The sequence below is a fragment of the Citrus clementina genome, unplaced genomic scaffold (genome assembly GCF_000493195.1).
Source record: "Citrus clementina cultivar Clemenules unplaced genomic scaffold, Citrus_clementina_v1.0 scaffold_3, whole genome shotgun sequence".
NCBI classification, from domain to species: domain Eukaryota; kingdom Viridiplantae; phylum Streptophyta; class Magnoliopsida; order Sapindales; family Rutaceae; genus Citrus; species Citrus x clementina.
Window position 1 is genome coordinate 23,834,738 of NW_006262339.1, and position 19,314 is coordinate 23,854,051.

The following is a 19,314-nucleotide window of genomic DNA, read 5'->3' on the forward strand; positions in this document are numbered from 1 at the left end:
TGCCCATTTCCTCAGTAGTCTCGCATTAACATTTAAACATGATTATCAAACACTTGGTTTAGTGGTGACCCTTTATTTTTAAGGTAAGAAGTTACCTAATCTTTTCATATAGATATGGGAGTAGATTTTTTTGTTTTTCTCCCAATTTCAGAGTAATTAGCTAGTAAACCCCTCTAACCTTAGAGAAGAGTTGAGAAGTTATGGATCGAATTTCTGATTGATTACATTAAAAATGGTTCCGTTAATTTCCATCAAACTTATTTTTATAATATCAATACACTAAGGGCGTGTTTGGCGCCCCGCATAACACTGTATTAGAACACCATATTGTATTAAGATATTACAATAAAATGTTTGGCTGCTATGCGGTATTGCGTAAAAAAAAATTAATGCGGCAAAACCCGTATAATGGAATCTAGCGTGAGTGTCGAGTTGATTTGATTTAATTTTTATTTTACAGATTATATATTTAAAAAATACTGAAAAAATAAATGTTAAGCTACTAAAAATTTAAGGTCATAAGCTCAAATCTATTGAAGAATGATGATATATTTTTTAACATTTATATTACAACAATAATGTTAAATTTTCAAAATTTAAGACTTTTATATTCAATGTTTTTCTAAGTATTAAATATTAATAAATATTATTTTCTAAATATGTAATTTAAATTAATCAGCAAAGGAGTTAATACAGTACAATGCAACACCAAACATAGTGTAACTAAAAATTAATACTGTATAGTGTAGCACCAAATATTGTACAATATTATTAAAATATAGTGTTAATACAATACAACATAATACAATACACATGCATTAAAATAATGCAATACAACGTAATACAATATAATGTGTCAAACGCACCCTAATTGTATTGCAGTATCTAGAAAAAAGATAATTAGACTGTTTTAACCATGATTATCTAACATTAGATTGAATTAAAAAGTCAAAATTTATGTTAAAATTTTAAAATAAAAAATTGAAGTTAAAATATTCCGATCCATTAAAAAAAATGTATTTAACCATGACCATTGACTAGTCAACACTCACCAGCTTAAAGTAGTGTACATATTCGGACACTCACAAATTCTTTAATGGCAAAGTGCCACTTACTAATTCTTATGTTCAAGTACAGTAGACAAATAAGTTAAGCATTCATTTCTCTACAATAAAAGTACCAGTCTTCACTCTTCACTCCATAATTAGATGAGTGGGTCTGCCTACAATGGAACCCATGCATCTAAATCTTCGATTAGATTTGATAGGCAGCCATAAATCAATTGACTTGTGTTTTGATCTAACCGGTTATCCCGTTGAAGCCACAATTCTCCCGCCAAGTTAATGATTCTAATTGCACTAAAAAAAAAAAAAAATTCACAAATTTGTGAAAGATTTCATTTTTTCCAGGTACCCTTACTTTTGCTGGAATACAAAGGGTAAAAGCTCATTTAATCCCTGTATTTTCATTTCGGCAAAGGTCGTAAAAATTTATTTTTTAATTCAAATGTAAATATTTAACAATCAAACATATATTACAAAAAAAAACTAATTTTTTTTAAAAAAAAAGTTAAACTTCATATGTTTAAAATAAGCGCTAAGGAACATGAATAAGAGCTATTAAAACAAAAAAAGAATAATTTTGAAACTAAATACAATTAATTGAGAGATGAGGACCGATAAGATAAATTCATAGATAAAAATTAAAATATCAGCCCTACTTATTGCTGGCAGTTATGAGCATTAAAGAACAGAAGCCGTGTCTTGATAAGTATGGTGTTCTTGCGGAATTTTCAGCTAGAAGTGGACGGTGGCTGGACAATGAGATGAAATTGAAAGATTATCACGGAACTTGAAGGAAGGTTCATGGCATCGATTTATTCTAAAGAGTCACTATATTTGGTTCAATAATTGTTTTCATTCGAATCAAAATCTCTCTCTAATCAATTCAACTGTTTCTGTTGATTATGGCTTCTTCTTCTCGAAACGACAAGAAGTATGATGTTTTTGTTAGTTTCAGAGGAGAGGACACCCGCGACAACTTTACTAGCCATCTCTGTTCTGCTCTGTGTCGACAAAATATCCAAACTTTCATTGATGACCAACTTAACAGAGGAGATGAAATTTCGGAGTCACTTGTGAATGCAATTGAAGCATCAGCCATTTCAGTTATTGTCTTCTCAGAAGGGTATGCATCTTCCAGATGGTGTCTCGATGAACTTGTCAAGATCCTCGAGTGCAAGAAAGAGTATGCACAGATTGTGATTCCGGTTTTCTATCTGGTTGATCCATCAGACGCGAGAAACCAAACAGGGCCTTTTGGGATTTCATTTTCGAAGCTTGAAGAAAGATTTAAGGAGAATCCAGAGAAGCTGCAGACTTGGAGGAAAGCTTTGAAGGAAGCAGCCAGTTTGTCTGGCTTTCATTCTCTTAACATCAGGTGAAATTGAAAAGTTACCTTTAATTTCTCATACTAATATTTAACAATAAATAAAATTCACGCAGCACTCTTAGTTAAATTTCCAGATGCTAAACTACAATTTTAAAAATTTTTAAGCATCAAATTCTAGACTTACTGACTTCCCAACTTTTATGCTCTCATAATTATAAAATAATTTTGAGAGAATTAATAATAAAAGCTCGAGAATTTTACAATATATATCTAACAAAATTAGTGGTGGTCTGTCGTTTTTTAAGCAATTTCAACCTCTCCTCATATGCCACCATTAGAAAAAAGAAAAGGGAAATTATCATTGCACCAACCTCTCTTTTACCTTATGTTCATCCAACCACCATAAAATTCTAACATGTTTTTTACACCGCATTTCTTTTTAAATTTGTATTAATTAGTTACTTTTGAACTAACATCGTTAAATAATTTAAACGAAATGATAATTTTACCCCTAAATAAAATAAAAGACCATTTTTATTTTATAAAAACTTTGAAAATAAAAAATTATAATTATAAAAATACCCTTAATTTTAATTAAAAAAAATTCCAAAATTACAATTTTTATTTTTTAATAAAAATTATTTTAATAAAAAATTATAATTATAAAAATAATTACAAAATTTTGGGATTTAATAAAAATTCCCTAAATAAATTCAGCTATTTTAATAAAATTTTACAAAATTATACTTTTTAATAAATAAATTCAGTTATTTTTATTAAAATATTGCAAAATTATAATTTTTAATAAAAATAATTATTACAAATTTGTAAAATCTAAATTTAATAAAAATTAGTTGAGCACCTCTATTTGAGATTTATTTTCTATTAAATTTAGGGGTATTTTTATAATTTTAATTTTTTTATTTTTCAAAAATTTTTTAAAATAAAATTATCTTTTAGTTTATTTATGGGTAAATTGGTCATTTTTTAAAAATTATTTAATGGTATTAGTGTAAAAGTGGCTAATTGATACAAATTTAAAAAGAAAAGTGATGAAAAGAATATGTTAGAATTTTATTGTGGTTGGATGAACATAAGACAAAAGAGAGGTGGTACAATGATAATTTCCAAGAAAAAAAAAACTCACACATATTACTGTAATTTAAGAGTTATTAATTTACTGGAAGATTGGTATATATTAGTTTCAATGAGAAAACGGACAATCTCCCTTATTTCAAACTTAATGCAAATTCCTCGTATTAATTTGAAGTTACTTTGGCTAATTTTATGTATTTGCTAGGTGTGAGTCGGAACTTACGAATGAAGTTGTTAATCACATTTTGAAGAGATTGGATGAAGTGTTTCAGCCCCGTGATAACAAAAACCAGCTGGTTGGAGTGGAATCAACAGTTGAGGAAATTGAATCCCTATTAGGTGTTGAGTGGAAAGATGTTTATGCTTTAGGGATTTGGGGCATTGGTGGTATAGGCAAAACAGCAATTGCTAGAGCTATTTTCGACAAAATCTCGGGTGATTTTGACGGTTCTTGCTTCCTCGAAAATGTTAGAGAAGAGTCACAAAGACCAGGAGGATTAGCTTGCTTACGACAAAAACTTCTTTCAAATTTATTGAAGGATAAAAATGTGATGCCTTATATTGACCTCAATTTTAGAAGGCTCAGCCGCATGAAGGTTTTGATTGTTTTTGATGATGTGACTTGCTTCAGCCAATTAGAATCTTTAATTGGAAGTCTTGATTGGTTGACGCCTGTGAGTCGAATCATAATAACCACCAGAAATAAACAAGTGCTTAGAAATTGGGGGGTGAGGAAAATCTATGAGATGAAGGCATTAGAATATCATCACGCTATTGAGCTTTTTAGTCGACATGCCTTCAAACAAAACCATCCTGATGTTGGTTATGAGGAACTTTCTAGCAAAGTAATGAAATATGCTCAAGGTGTTCCTTTAGCTGTTAAAGTTTTGGGTTGCTTTCTGCATAAAAGGGAAAAAGAAGTCTGGGAAAGTGCAATAGATAAATTGCAAAGAATCCTCCATCCAAGTATTCTTGAGGTATTAAAAATAAGTTATGATAGTTTGGACGATAAGGAGAAAAATATTTTCCTTGATGTTGCTTGTTTCTTTCAAGGTGAGGATGTAGATCTAGTAATGAAATTTTTTAATGCAAGTGGCTTCTACCCAAAAATAGGTATGAGTGTTCTTGTTGATAAATCTATCATTGCTATTGATTCATACAACAAGATAACAATGCATGATTTACTACAAGAATTGGGTCGGGAAATTGTTCGACAAGAATCAACTAATCCTGAAAACCGCAGTAGGCTCTGGCATCACGAAGATATCTATGAAGTTCTTACGTATAATACGGTAAGTAGTTTGTTGTGTATTATTATTTTGGAATAATGTAGTGTTTAAAAACTTGATGTGAATATATTTACATACGCTCGCACTCGTGAGTCTTAGAATTAATGGAAGAGTGGCAATGATTAGAAAAAACAATAGTGGTTAGATGACGTAGCAATAAATTATAAATGCGATGACAATTTGCGTAACCGTTTGCAAGCATAATTGATATGTAAATTTATCTATTACGCATGCAGAATTTTTATGTTAATTATTACTTGTGTTATTATGTTTCTTAACTGCGTAGCAATAACTATAAACATGAATTATTGAAATTTGATTCGAGTAATGACAGAGCCCCACTCCAATCCCACATAAACTCCATGCAAGAATAAATAAAAATTGAATTAATAACTAAGCTACCTCTAATTGTAAATTAGTGACAAAATTGCCCCAAATTGTTTTTCTTGGTGAGGTTGAAGTGCAATTCATTAGTGGAATATACATATCATCTTTCATTTGATTTTAACTATATTTTATTTATTTATTTTTAGGTGACAGAAAAAATTGAGGGCATCTGTTTGGATATGTCAAAAGTCAAAGAGATTCGTCTAAATCCTAATACTTTCACAAAGATGCCTAAATTGAGATTTTTAAAGTTCTATAGTTCATCATTCAACGGAGAGAACAAATGTAAGATATCTTATTTGCAAGATCCGGGATTTGGTGAAGTGAAATATCTACACTGGTATGGATATCCGTTGAAGTCATTGCCTTCAAACCTTAGTGCAGAGAAACTTGTGTTACTGGAAGTGCCTGATAGTGACATTGAACGACTTTGGGATTGTGTGAAGGTATGCATATCTTATTATGTATGTGCAATCTTTCAATAACAACATTAAATTATTATACGTGGTAACGATTTTGTCTTGGCCTCTTTTTTGACCGACCAGCATTATAGTAAGTTAAACCAGATAATCCCTGCTGCCTGCAATAAGCTAATTGCCAAAACTCCAAATCCCACGTTGATGCCACGTCTGAACAAGCTAGTTATCTTGAATCTAAGAGGTAGCAAAAGCCTGAAACGTCTTCCATCTGGAATATTTAACTTGGAATTTCTTACCAAACTTGATCTTTCGGGCTGCTCAAAACTGAAAGGGCTTCCAGAGATCTCATCAGGTAATATAAGCTGGTTTTTTTTAAGGGGGACTGCAATTGAAGAACTGCCCTCATCAATTGAGCGTCTACTTAGGCTCAAGTACTTGGACCTTTCAGATTGTAAAAGGTTTACGAGTCTCCCAAGCAGCCTATGTAAGTTGAAATCTCTTGGAGTTCTTAATCTATGCGGTTGCTCAAATCTTCAAAGATTTCCCGAATGTCTTGGCCAATTTTCCTCGCCAATATTATTGAATCTGGCGAAAACCAATATTGAGAGAATACCAAAAAGAATTACCCAACCTTTCGTGTTGCGAAACCTCTTCTTAAGTTATAGTGAAAGGTTTGCATCCTCACCGAAGCTTCCATTCCTTGAACGACGTCGCCTGGTAGAGCAACCATTTTTAGGTTTGTTCTCTAAGTAATGAATCTTATAGGCAATGTTTTTTGACCGGAGCAATAATTTTAAATTGGAAGGTAATTATACTGCAGGAATTGTTGTGGATCCCGAGAGTTTTCCGCATATGGACCATAAGCAAGCTGTCCGTTGGAAAGAAATACAGGAAAATGTGTGTCTTTAACTCTCTTTGTTTAAAATTTCTACAATTGTTTTTTTGGGTTTAAAATTATGTTTTTTTGGTACAGAGTAGTTTTTCCACGGGCAAAGCTCATATAGTACTACCTGGGAATGAAATTCCAAAGTGGTTTAAGTTTCAGAGTGTGGGATCTTTTATAACCTTGGAGATGCCACCAGATTTCTTCAATAGTAGCAGAGTGCAGGGCTTTGCATTTAGTGCTATTTTAGCATTTTCAAACCGTCATGTAGATTGTGGAAGATGGTTTTCATTTTCTTTTGAGCTCAAAGTGAAAACTACTAAAGATTGTGGTTCGCATGACACACAGTTATTTCAGAGCAGAGTTAATTATATAGAATCAGATCACTTACATTTGGGGTACTATCTGTTCTGTGAAGAGGATTTTAATGGTTTTTGGAAATGCAAATGCATTCCTGAGGCAGTCCACTTTAATGTTTTTCCGCCTTTGAAGTGTGAGTGCTGCGGGGTGAAAAAATGTGGGATCCATTTTTTTTGCTTCCCAGATTCTACGAATTCAATAGAAGATCCAAGCACATGTTTCAACAATAACGAAGAAGACTGAGATTTTCATGAATGTATTTTTATTTCTTTCCTTTTTCTAATCACTTTTAATAATAGGAGAAAATGTCCAAATCAGTTCTTGGAGCAAAATATTCATGTAATAACTTTCGTGGGGTATTGAACTTTACCTTGTTAGATGAAGAGTATAGCGTATGAGAGGCACATGATGTGTATTGTAAAATTAAAATTATTGACCTCTTTCCTACATTGTGTAGCTTTGGGCCTTAACAAGGCTTGCACAATTTTGTTTCTAGAGTGCCTATACACCCTAAAACGCGTCTTGCCAATTTAGATAAATTAAGGATAAATCGTTGCTGATAGTTATGAGTATGAAAGCACAGAAACCGTGTGTTGAAAAGTCTGGTGTTCATGTGGAATTTTCAGCTAGAAGTCTACAAAGCAGTGGAATTAATCAATCATCGTGGAGTGCACGGTGGTTGGACAATGAGATGAAATTGAAAAATTATCACGGAACTTGAAGGAAGGTTCATGGCATCGATTTATTGTACAGAGTCACGCACATTTGGTTCAATAATTGTTTTCATCCCATTAAAATCTCTCCCTAATCAATCCAACTGTTTCTGTTAATTATGGCTTCTTCTTCTCGAAACAACAAGAAATATGATGTTTTTGTTAGTTTCAGAGGAGAGGACACCGGTGACAACATTACTAGTCATCTCTATTCAGCTGTCTCGACAAAATATCCAAACTTTCGTTGACGACCAACTTAGCAGAGGAGATGAAATTTCGGAGTCACTTGTGAATGCAATTGAAGCATCAGCCATTTCGGTTATTCTTTTCTCTGAAGGGTATGCATCTTCCAGATGGTGTCTCGATAAACTTGTAAAGATCCTCGAGGGCAAGAAGGAGTATGCACAGATTGTGATTCCGGTTTTCTATCGGGTTGATCCATCAGACGTGAGAAACCAAACGGGGTCTTTTGGGATTTTATTTTCGAAGCTTGAAGAAAGATTAAAGGTGAATACTGAAAAGCTGCAGAGTTGGAGAAATGCTTTGAAGGAAGCAGCCACTTTGTCTAGCTTTCATTCTCTTAACATGAGGTGAAAAGTTACCTTTAATTTCTCATACTAATATTTGACAATAAATAAAATTTACGCAGCACTCTTAGTTAAATTTCCGGATGCTAAACTACAATTTAAAAAATTTTTAAGCATCAAATTCTAGACTTCCTGACTTCCCCACTTTTGTGCTCATATAAAATAATTTTGACAGAATTAATAATAAAAGCGCGAGAATTTTACAATATATATAGCAAAATTAGTGGTGCTCTGTAGTGTTTTAAGCAATTTCAACCTCTCACTCATATACCACCATTAAAAAAAAAAAAACTCACGCATATTCTTGTAACTTAAGAGTTATCAATTTATTGTGAGATTGTAGACTTATAGTGGTATATATTAATTTTAATAGGAAAATTGACAATCTACTTTATTTCATATTTAATGCAAATTCCTCATATTAATTAATTTGAAGTTACCGCGGCTAATTTTATGTATTTGCTAGGCGTGAGTCGGAACTTATAAATGAAGTTGTTAATCAAGTTTTGAAGAGATTGGATGAAGTGTTTCGGCCGCGTGATAACAAAAACCAGCTGGTTGGAGTGGAATCAAAAGTTGAGGAAATTGAATCTCTACTAAGTGTTGGGTCGAAATGAAGGACAACATTTGTCCATGAGGTTCCTAAAATCGCAACTTTTGTGCAGTAAAATTTAAACGGATGGCGGAAGCTCTAGAAACCTCGGATCGGATTCATTCAAAAACGAAAATCAAGAGGAAAGATTGAAGTTTAATAACCTCACTTGTAGTTTCAAAAACGACTTCGTGAAGTAGGAGAAAATGACTGAAAACAGCAAGCTACGAACACTGTCCAGAAAATAGAGCTCTGCACGAACAGCTTCTGTTTTGCCACGATCTGAGATCCTTAAAGCACCCAATTGTGATGCCTCTAATTAGTCCACACTTAGAAATGTTCTAGGAGTTCATTGGATTTGGAATCTCGAAATTTCGTTTAGAAATGAGAGAGATAATGAAGAAACATGAATGCTAGTTCATGATGATTCATTCCACCAAATAAAGCCACCATTATCTCCAATAATGGCACCAAACATTATCATGTGCTAGACCCACCCACTTAGCCATTATTTATTGAAAGTGATCTTATCACTTCAATAAATTATTTAATCAAATAAATAAATAGCTAAATTAATTAATTTCGTAATTAATTAATTAATCCCATTTTGATCAAATCAAATGGTTGAATGTGGGCTTCTTTTGTGACATGTTCTAATGCTTTCTCTTAATTCATATTAGATCCAATAAAAGCCCAAAATTCTAAACCCAAAATTGGTCTAGAAGTCCATAATCATATATGAACCGGAACATGTCCAAAATGGTCATTTTACGTGCTCGATATTACATAATGTTTAATTGAGGATTTTCAAAATTTATTTTGTTCCTTAAACTATTTATGGAACATCTAAATTTCTATCTTAAATCATATTTAAGATATATTTATATATATATTCATTCTTAATGAATTATAATATAAATATTGATTTTCCTAAAATTAGGAAATTTAACTTCTCATTTTCTAGTAACTCCTTTTTCATTTCTATTTGGTGTGTGACCTTTTAGGTTCTTAGTTATAAGGTAGTAGAACTATTTTAATGATAACTCTTTATTCATTAAATGATGCTAAACTCTTTAGTCATCAATTAGAACTTTTCTAATGACCTTAAGATGCATTGCTAATACGCTTTACCAATATTAATCTTAAGGTTTCTACAAGTCATGAGTGACACCTAACAGTATATCACAACTATCCAAATAACAAGAATTGTTGGATCTATAGAACCTATTCCATTGTATCTCTATGTCTTGGTCTCTTCATCATCCATGTCCAGAGAAAAGCACGGCTTATGGTTTATTATGTTAAGCAGTTATGCTTTATCTCAAAATAAATCTAAATGAACTTGACATGAAAATATAATTTGAACTCCTTCAAATATATTTCACCTTGGCCAAGGATTTCTCATGCCAATTCATATTATCTCATAGGGACATCCTTTTTGTATATTACAAAGTGATGAATTCCATATTGGCCATACACTTGTCTTCATACATAGCCAACCATGCAGCTATTGCTAGATCTCTTCCGTGATTAGGAATCAATCATTATACTTTCACATATCAGAGATGTCTATGTATAAGACATCTGTTATGCCTCAGGTCTAAAGACCATTACTAAACATAGTGTCTATTACAATGTATAATAAGCCATTAACACTTAAAACCATATGGCTTACTATATTTGGTCAAGTTAAGTAAACTCATTCTCTCAACAAGTACCTATGTGTTTGACTTGACATCTCATGTCAATGATATGAAACTCACCATCCATTTTAGTATCACATACCATAAGGAGTCATAACACATACTAGTGTTTATAGGAATTTACAATGTCCAATCATAAATCCACCACTAGGAACTATTTTAGAAGTATAGTACAAAGGATGCATGTTTCATTCTCGACAAACTCGAGAATGTGCTCCTTAACTATTTTACTTCTTGGACTATATTCATTAAATTAATTTATGAATGTTGATAACTTTGCCATTTCATAAATATCAAAATGCTATTCAAATACAATAATACCCTAAACAAACAATCACCATTCGATTGGCCTTTAGGGCATATTACTAACACGAAAGATGTGTACGCTTTAGGGATTTGGGGCATTGGTGGTATGGCAAAACAACAATCGCTAGAGCTACTTTCGACAAAATCGCTAGATATTTTGATGGTTCTTGCTTCCTTGAAAATGTTAGAGGAGAGTCACAAAGACCGGGAGGATTAGCTTGCTTGCGACAAAAACTTCTTTCAAATTTATTGAAGGATGAAAATGCGATTCCTGGTATTGACCTCAATTTTAGAAGGCTCAGCCACATGAAGGTTCTGATTGTTTTTGATGATGTGACATGCTTGAGCCAATTAGAATCTATAATTGGTAGTCTTGATTGGTTGATGCCTGTGAGTCGAATCCTAATAACCACTAGAAATAAACAAGTGCTTAGAAATTGGGGGGGGGGGGGGGTGAGGAAAATATATGAGATGGAGGCATGAGAATATCATCACGCTCTTGAGCTTTTTAGTCGACATGCCTTCAAACAAAACCATCCTGATGTTGGTTATGAGGAACTTTCAAGTAAGGCAATGAAATATGCTCAAGGTTAGCTCTTAAAGTTTTGGGCTGCTTTCTATATGAAAGGGAAAAAGAAGTCTGGGAAAGTGCAATAAATAAATTGCAAAGAATCCTCCATCCAAGTATTCTATAGAGGTATTAAAAATAAGTTATGATGGTTTGGGCAATAAAGAGAAAAATATTTTCCTTGATGTTGCTTGTTTCTTTCAAGGTGAGGATGTAAATCTAGTAATGAAGTTTCTTAATGCAAGCATTTACAAACTTGATATGGATATATTTATATACTCTCGAATTGATGAATCTAGAATTAATAGAAGAGTGACAATGATTAGAAAAAACAATAGTGGTTATATATGCCGTGACAACTTGTACAACCCTTGGTAAGCATAGTTTATTTTTGAATTTGTCTTGTATACGTACGTGAAATCTATGCCTAGTATTACATGTATTATTATGTTTCTTTGTGCGTTTGCAATTAAGATTTTAATTGCCTAGCAATAACTATAAACATGAGTTATTGAAATTTGATTCGAGCAATGATAAAGGGCTCCACTCCAATCCCACCTCAATTCCACACAAGAGTAAAAAATGATGAATTAATAACTAAGTTACCCCCAATTGTGAATTAATAGCAAACATGCCCCAAAAATTTGTCTTGGTGGGGTTGAGGTGCAATTCGTTGATGGGATAGAAATATCATTTTTCATTTGATTTTAACTTTATTGATTTTTTATTCATAATTAGGGGACATAAAAAGTTGAGGGAATCTGTTTGAATATATCCAAAGTAAAAGAGATCTGTTTAAATTCCGATACATTCACAAAGATGCGGAAATTGAGATTTTTAAAATTCTACAGCTCATCATTCAATGGAGAGAACAAATGTAAGGTGTCTTATTTGCAAGATCTTAGATTTGCTGAAGTGAAGTATCTCCACTGGCATGGATATCCATTGAAGTTATTGCATTCAAGCATTAGCGCAGAGAAGCTTGTGTCTCTTGAAATGCCTAATAGTAGCATTGAACAACTTTGGGATGGTGTGAAGGTATGTATAACCTAATACATTATGTGTGCAGTATATTCATAATAACATTTAATTGTCATACATGGTAATGATTCGTCTTGGCCTCTTTTTTGACCAAGCAGCATCGTGATAAGTTAAACCAGATAATCCATGCTGCCTGCAAGAAGCTAATTGCTAAAACTCCAAACCCTACGTTGATGCAACATCTGAACAAGCTAGTTATCTTGAATCTAAATGGTAGCAAAATCCTGAAAAGTCTTCCAGCTGGAATATTTAATTGGAATTTCTTACCGAACTTGATCTTTTGGGCTGCTCAAAAATGAAGAGGCTTCGAAAGATCTCATCTGGTAACATAAGCTGGCTATTTTCAAGTGGAACAGCAATTGAAGAATTGCCCTCATCATTTGAGCTTCTACTTAGGCTGGAGTACTTGGACCTTTCAGACTGTAAAAGGCTTAAGAGTCTCCCAAGCAGCCTATATAAGTTGAAATCTCTTGGAGTTTTGAATCTCTGTGGTTGCTCAAATCTTCAGAGATTGCCCGAATGTCATGGCCAGTTATCGTCGCCAATAATATTGAATCTAACAAAAACCAATATTGAGAGAATACCAGAAAGCATCATCCAACTTTTTCTGTTGCGATACCTCCTCTTAATTTATTGTGACGGGGGTCAATCCTCACCAAAGATTCCATTCCTTGTACGATGGTTAGATGTCGATCATTCCCCAGCATTGCAATCCTTAACAGGTTTATTCGCTAAGTTCTGAATCTTATAGGTAGTGTTCTTTTACTAGAGTAATAATTTTAAATTGGAAGGTAATTCTACTGCAGGAACTGTTGAAGATGCCGTGAGAATTCAGCATATGGGCCATGCGGTAGCCGCCTGTTGGAAAGAAGCACGGGAAAAGGTGTGTCTTAACTCTTTCTCCTTACAATTTATACAGTTTTTTTTGGCTTTATAATTATGATTTTTTTGTACAGAGAGGTTTTCTCATGGATAAAGATCACATTGTACTACCTGGGAATGAAATTCCAAGGTGGTTTAATTTTTTGTAGCAAAAGAATAGGATATAGAGATAGATGTAGAATTGTAGACGTCTAAAATAAAAAGAAAAGGAAAGATGATTTATAAATGGGCTTCCCAGAATCAGGATATTCGTCAAAGATATTAGCCCACTTACTTTAGAGCTTTAGGATCTTTGAGGGACTAGAGAGAGAAAAGAGAATTTTGGTATTATTTAATTAATTAATTGACAAAAAAAAACCTGGGATTTTGTAGGATGGATTTAAAGATTGATCAAAGCTCATAAAATGTTTGATTTTGATGATGCTTTAATTTGGGGTAGAGGATAGATAATATGTATACATATATAGAGTTGCCTATATAGAGAACAAATAGAATAACATATGGATAACTAGCTGCATATGTATATTAATATAATATTAATGGGTAAAAAGAAGCCTAAAAAAACAGAGGAGTTATCAGTCGCAATAGCTGAAGCTTCATCAACAAGAGAAGAAGATAAAACTCAAAGGCAGAAGCCACTGGTTCAGACTCCTAGAAAACTTAATCTAATGGCACCAAATATCAGCCATGTTACTTTTAGTGTTCTTCAAAGAAAAAGTTAAAATAGAAGGCAACATTTATACTGCAAACAAGGTAAGTGCGACTACTTGCACTAGATAAATCGAAGCTAGTTGTCACAAACCGCAATCGTGGCACCCAAGATATGCGCTTGTATGCTAGTGTCGATGATGGTTGTGCTGATTGTTGGAGATGTGCTTCAGGGGCATGCGTGTGGGGAATACAATGGCCCTAGACTCTTTGGAGTTCAGCCAGGTCGACCCGGTTGAGTTTGGGGAGCTTGTCGCTAGTCGAGGACTTAACCTTGAAGAGGGGTCTAGGTGAAACCCTACACACACTGGTTGGGAATTGAAGCCGTTCTCCTGACGAGCCCAAGGCAGGGTAAAACTAGTCGATATTGTGCCACTTCCACTAGGCTTACTCTCGTAGTATGGGATGCGGGAGTGCCGCATGGGCTCGAAACCTTTTGTCCCGTGACAAATGGTTTCAGAGCCGCGCTTGTCATCTTTCGAAGCCCTCGTTACGAGCTCGCCAAGCGCTCCAATGCCGCATCACGCAGGTCCCCACCCTTTTTGGGCGCAAGGGTCGACAAACGGGACGAACAGGCGGGTTCTCACACCCCCAAGCATTCGCACTAAGTTGGATAGTGTCTGCACGCGGGTCCTCTCCCCGGATCGAGGACGAGTAGGCAAGGAGTTCATGGATGAGATTGGCAAGCCGATTTTCACGTTTTCGCGCAGAAGTGCACATTTGCGAGGCGTACTCTTCATGCACAAGGACGTGCATGGTCATGGTGGTAGGAGAATGTCACGAACCGTAATCGTGGCACCCAAGATATGCGCTTGTACGCTAGTGTTGATGATGGTTGTGTTGATTGTTGGAGATGTGCTTCAGGGGCGTGCGTGTGGGGAATACAATGGCCCTAGACTCTTTGGAGTTCAGGCAGGCCGACCCGGTTGAGTTTGGGGAGCTTGTCGCTAGTCGAGGACTTAACCTTGAAGAGGGGTCTAGGTGAAACCCTACACACACTGGTTGGGAATTGAAGCCATTCTCCTGACGAGCCCAAGGCAGGGCGAAATCAGTCGATATTGTGCCACTTCCACTAGGGTTACTCTCATAGTATGGGATGCAGGAGTGCCGCACAGGCTCGAAACCTCTCGTCCCGTGACATAGTGCCCAAAGAAAGTGCTAAAAATGACATTCAGATGCAACTTAATTACTCATTACTGATAAACAAACATAGGCACAAAGACACCTAGTGTAGATTGCATTATCAATCTTAATTTCTTTCCATTAGGTTGGTGAAACTTCATATATTTATCTCCCATGCGACCCAATGACCCATTACTGACAATATGGCTGTATGGATGAAATTAATAAGAGAAGCAACAACAATTAGCTGCCAACAATTAAGTATGAGGTATTTATGAATGAAATCGCACCTTTATTAGGCCCAAAGCATGGCTGTCAGGTAACTCAAATCATGACTGCAGCCTCTGTTTCAGTGAGCTCTCCATGGCTGTAGTCTGTGCTTTAGGAGAAGATGAATGAAAACACACAAAATGTAAAATTGACTCAAATCAATGAAACCAGATGCAATTTGAAATAAATAAAGAAAGAAAGAAAAATAGAGAGAGTTAAAACCTTGCAGCAGGAGAGCTGATAGCACGGCTGAGTGTTGTTTGGTGACGATGAACGGCTGCGGTTGACTAGCTGTTAGCGACGACGACGGCAACGGCTGACGAGCTGTTAAGGTTTTGTTTGGAGGAATAACGATTAATTCAATCCAAAAAATCGGTATTAGAATTTTTAATTTACAAGTTTAAAATATTAGGTAATAATCTTTTTCTTTTGGGTAAAAGCCTAGTTAGTCCCTATATTTTAAGATTAGTATCCATTTAGTCCCTATATTTTTAAAAATGCCTCAAAACATCCTTGTCATTAAAGTATTGATACCCCTACCGTTACTTTTTTATTTTTTTGGCTTCGTTTTACAATATTACCCTTTTATAATAATTTTTTTTGGACATTAATAAAAAGAAAATAATTAAATTACCAATTTAACCCTAAAAAAATATATTAATTTTTAATTGTAAAAAATTATATTGTTACTTTTTATTTCTTTTGGCTTACTTTTACAATATGACCCTTTTATAATATTTTTTTTGTTTGGATATTAATAAAAAAATAATTAAATTACCAATTTAACCCTAAAAAAAAATATATATTAATTTTTAATTGTCAAAAATTAAATTGTCAAAAATTTTATGCAAACTACCAAGTGTGCAAATGGTGCTTGCAAAAAAAATTAATATGATTTTTTTATTTTCTAGGGTGAAATTGGTAATTTAATTATTTTCTTTTTATTAATGTCCAAACAAAAAAATTATTATAAAAGGGTAATATTGTAAAAATAAGCCAAAAAGAAATAAAAAATAACAGTTGGTGTATCAATACTTTAACGGCAAGAATGTTTCGAGGCATTTTTAAAAATACAGAGATTAAACGGACACTAATCTTAAAATATAGGGACTAAATGAGCATTTACCCTTTTCTTTTTAGTTTTTATTTTTAGATTGGGTTAAGAGGCCCAACAAAATTCCCAAACCCAAACCCGAAAATTTTTTGGAGCTTAAACCCACACCCAAAACAAACTCGAATTTATTTTCAAATTTTTCTGAGGTCCATGCCCGCCCCAAATTAATTGAGGCATTAATTGAGGCCCCACGCCGCGGGTACTGCTGCCAACTCTAGCAAAAGATATTCGAGCAGTTGGAGTAAGAATTGCTATATACAATATAAATACAAGAGTTGTTTGCCATTATACAATAGGAATAATATATAATGCGCATCAACACTTATTGATAAGAAAGTAAATTCCTCAGCACTTAAATGTTTCAGCCAACCAAGAAAGCAACTTTTCATCATCCAACCCGGGTCTGTCGTCATGGGGACAATGTCCTACTCTTTCCAACACAATTAACTTCACACTTTAGAGTTGAGAAGTCATAGATGGGAAGTGGGGTGACTTGATCCTCATAACCCCAAAAAACTAGTACAGGTATAGAGATTGATGGCATCAATTGCACTTGGTGGGCCTGTCATAATCGAAAAAATGCATCAAGTGCCCCTTTATCATTGGCAAGTTCTCGTATGATCTGTAGTTTTTTTTTTTAATTCATGAATTCTGTGTGGCCATTTTTTTAAGAGGTGAAAATGGCACATGAGTGGAGAATATTAATACCTCTACCAGTGCTTCATCCACAGATTTCTTATTTGCATAGATGTTAATATGAACCTTTGAGACTTGTTATCTCAATTGTCATATAAGAATTAATTTGATGTTGGGTTCCAGCAGTACCAACTTGCTTTTACTTATCTTGGATGCTATGTGTATTGCACATGGATCTGGTATTTTGATGATATGATCTGTAAATTGGAGATTGGATTTCAGGGTGGGATAATCGGCTTCTCTCTTTTAAGGGTAAGCTTGTACTTTTATGGCATGTGCTTCTTCCATGCCGTTACATATCTTCCAAGTCCTCTGATTGCCTATGGTAGTCATTAATCATCTCGAGCAATAGTTCACCATTTTCTTATTAGGAGATACAAATTCAAGACGGCGCATCTACTGGTGCAAATTACCATATGTTTACTTCCTTGTGGATGAGGGTGGTTTAGGAATTCATTTTCTTTTTCAAATCTCCCTGATGCATTTGAGCTGAAAATGTGGTAGAGATTTCGGGATCAGCAATCTCTTTGGGCTTCACTCATGAAGTCCAAGTATTGCAAAACCTAACATCCCAAAATGGTTCAATTTCACTATTCTATTTCCCCATTCTGTCAACATTTTTGCTCCATTTGTTATGTTGCTAAACCTCATATACACTGGCTAATTAGATCTAGTGATAATAATTTCTTGTATGATTGTTGTTTGTGCTTTATGTTTCTCTTTCTTTTTAACATTGGTGCTGCTTCTATGGTTCCTGTGTCATTCTTTTGGCGAGGAGCAGTTTAGGATATGAGTAGGCTATTGTCTATTCTACTTACTTCAATTGTTAAGTAGATTTTGTTGATAATTATTTTTGGTGTTAGACCGAATATTCTTCATTGGACTCTATCTAGGGATGGGAATTTTTCTATAAAGACTATTTGGGAGCTTGTTTGTAGGTCTCGAATCTGGAATGAGGTTTTTACTTATATTTGGCAACGACATATTCCTTATAGGTTTTTTTTCTTTTGTTATGGTGGTTGTTGTATGGTTTCTTAGTTGCGAATGATGCCTTGGGCTTGCACTATTAAGATTGTCAAGTAGTTATTTTGTGAATTGCTCATTAGTTGGGAAAATCTGACAACGATTTCACTCGATGATTGGTCTTTGATACATTCCTTTCTATCTCCTCATACGTTGCTTGTTCACTGGCAGCATTGTGCCCATTCTTCGAGACATTTTCGAGTCCTTCTCTCATGCTTCATCATGTGGCATGTCTGAAAGCCTAGAAATGCTCTTAGATTCGATTCCATTTGTCATTACTTTTCGAGTGGTTTTGGGCCTTAGACTCGCTAGCTCTATTTTTGGTTTTAAGCTATCCCAATTGAGGGGTGTTTTGGATACCCATATTAGAGAGGGTTTGTAGATATTTTGCCTCCTCGTAGACTGGTCGCTTGGTTTCCTAGTTGAGGCTACCGTCTGGCGTGATGAAGTTAAATGTGGATGGTTACTCTAGGGGAACCTCTAGTATGTCTGTTGTTGAAGGTGTTCTACATGATCATTCGGGAGTAGTACTAGTTGCTTTTGGTTCTTTCTTAGGGCACCAATCAATACTGTTTGCTGAGCTGTTGGCTATGCTTGAAGGATTAGATCTTGTGCTCAGCTTGGGTTTACTGTTCTAGAGATGGAATCTAACTTGCCACTATGGTTTCTTTAGCTACTTCACATGATTCAGTGCAATAAGAATTTGCTTATCTCCTGGTTTGGATTCATGCTTTATCTTCTAGTCCTTTTATTGCTATCAAACATGTCTTTTGGGAGGCCACTTCAACCACTGACTTCATGGTTGATTAAGCATGTACTCATAACACTCATCAGCGATTCTTCAGCTCTGGGGATCTTATATCTAGTCTATTTGGCATTCTTCATTTAGATGCTCTCGAGTTCTTTTATGTTCAACATTGATTTCCCTTTGTTGTTTCTTTTATAGTTTATTTTTTTTTTAAAAAAACTTTTTGGTTTATGTCCCCCTCTTCATATTCTTTTCATTATCTAATGTTTCTTTCATTGTAGGTAGAGATCTGGCCTAACCCCTCACCTTCATGGTGGTTTAGATAAAAAAAAAACAATTTGACGGCAGGTTTGAATAGCCAAACTAGAGGGGGGCGAGGATTGCTAAGGATCCTTTGGTAATGAGATTCACAAGATT

General features: G+C 34.4%; 2 protein-coding genes across 2 annotated transcripts; both read left to right on the top strand.

Annotated features, from left to right (window-relative positions):
- The first annotated feature begins 1,791 nt into the window (after positions 1-1,791).
- LOC18048519 (disease resistance-like protein DSC1) lies at positions 1,792-7,067 on the top strand. The gene is made up of 6 exons (XM_024187172.1): positions 1,792-2,439; positions 3,692-4,778; positions 5,309-5,608; positions 5,708-6,317; positions 6,402-6,478; positions 6,555-7,067. The coding sequence occupies exons 1-6, from the start codon at positions 1,967-1,969 to the stop codon at positions 7,065-7,067; spliced, it is 3,060 nt and encodes a 1,019-aa protein (XP_024042940.1). The 5' UTR covers positions 1,792-1,966.
- A 620-nt stretch (positions 7,068-7,687) lies between these two features.
- LOC18048520 (disease resistance protein RLM3) lies at positions 7,688-8,131 on the top strand. Its single transcript, XM_024187173.1, has one exon. It carries the CDS (start codon positions 7,688-7,690, stop codon positions 8,129-8,131), a length of 444 nt encoding a protein of 147 aa, XP_024042941.1.
- The last annotated feature ends 11,183 nt before the right edge of the window (positions 8,132-19,314 follow it).

Excerpts from the sequence above, each read along its gene's own strand:
- LOC18048519 (XM_024187172.1), top strand. The coding sequence starts at position 1,967 with ATGGCTTCTTCTTCTCGAAACGACAAGAAGTATGATGTTTTTGTTAGT. Across the intron at positions 5,609-5,707 it reads GACTTTGGGATTGTGTGAAG|CATTATAGTAAGTTAAACCA; the intron begins GTATGCATATCT and ends TTGACCGACCAG. Across the intron at positions 6,318-6,401 it reads GGTAGAGCAACCATTTTTAG|GAATTGTTGTGGATCCCGAG; the intron begins GTTTGTTCTCTA and ends ATTATACTGCAG.
- LOC18048520 (XM_024187173.1), top strand. The coding sequence starts at position 7,688 with ATGATGTTTTTGTTAGTTTCAGAGGAGAGGACACCGGTGACAACATTA.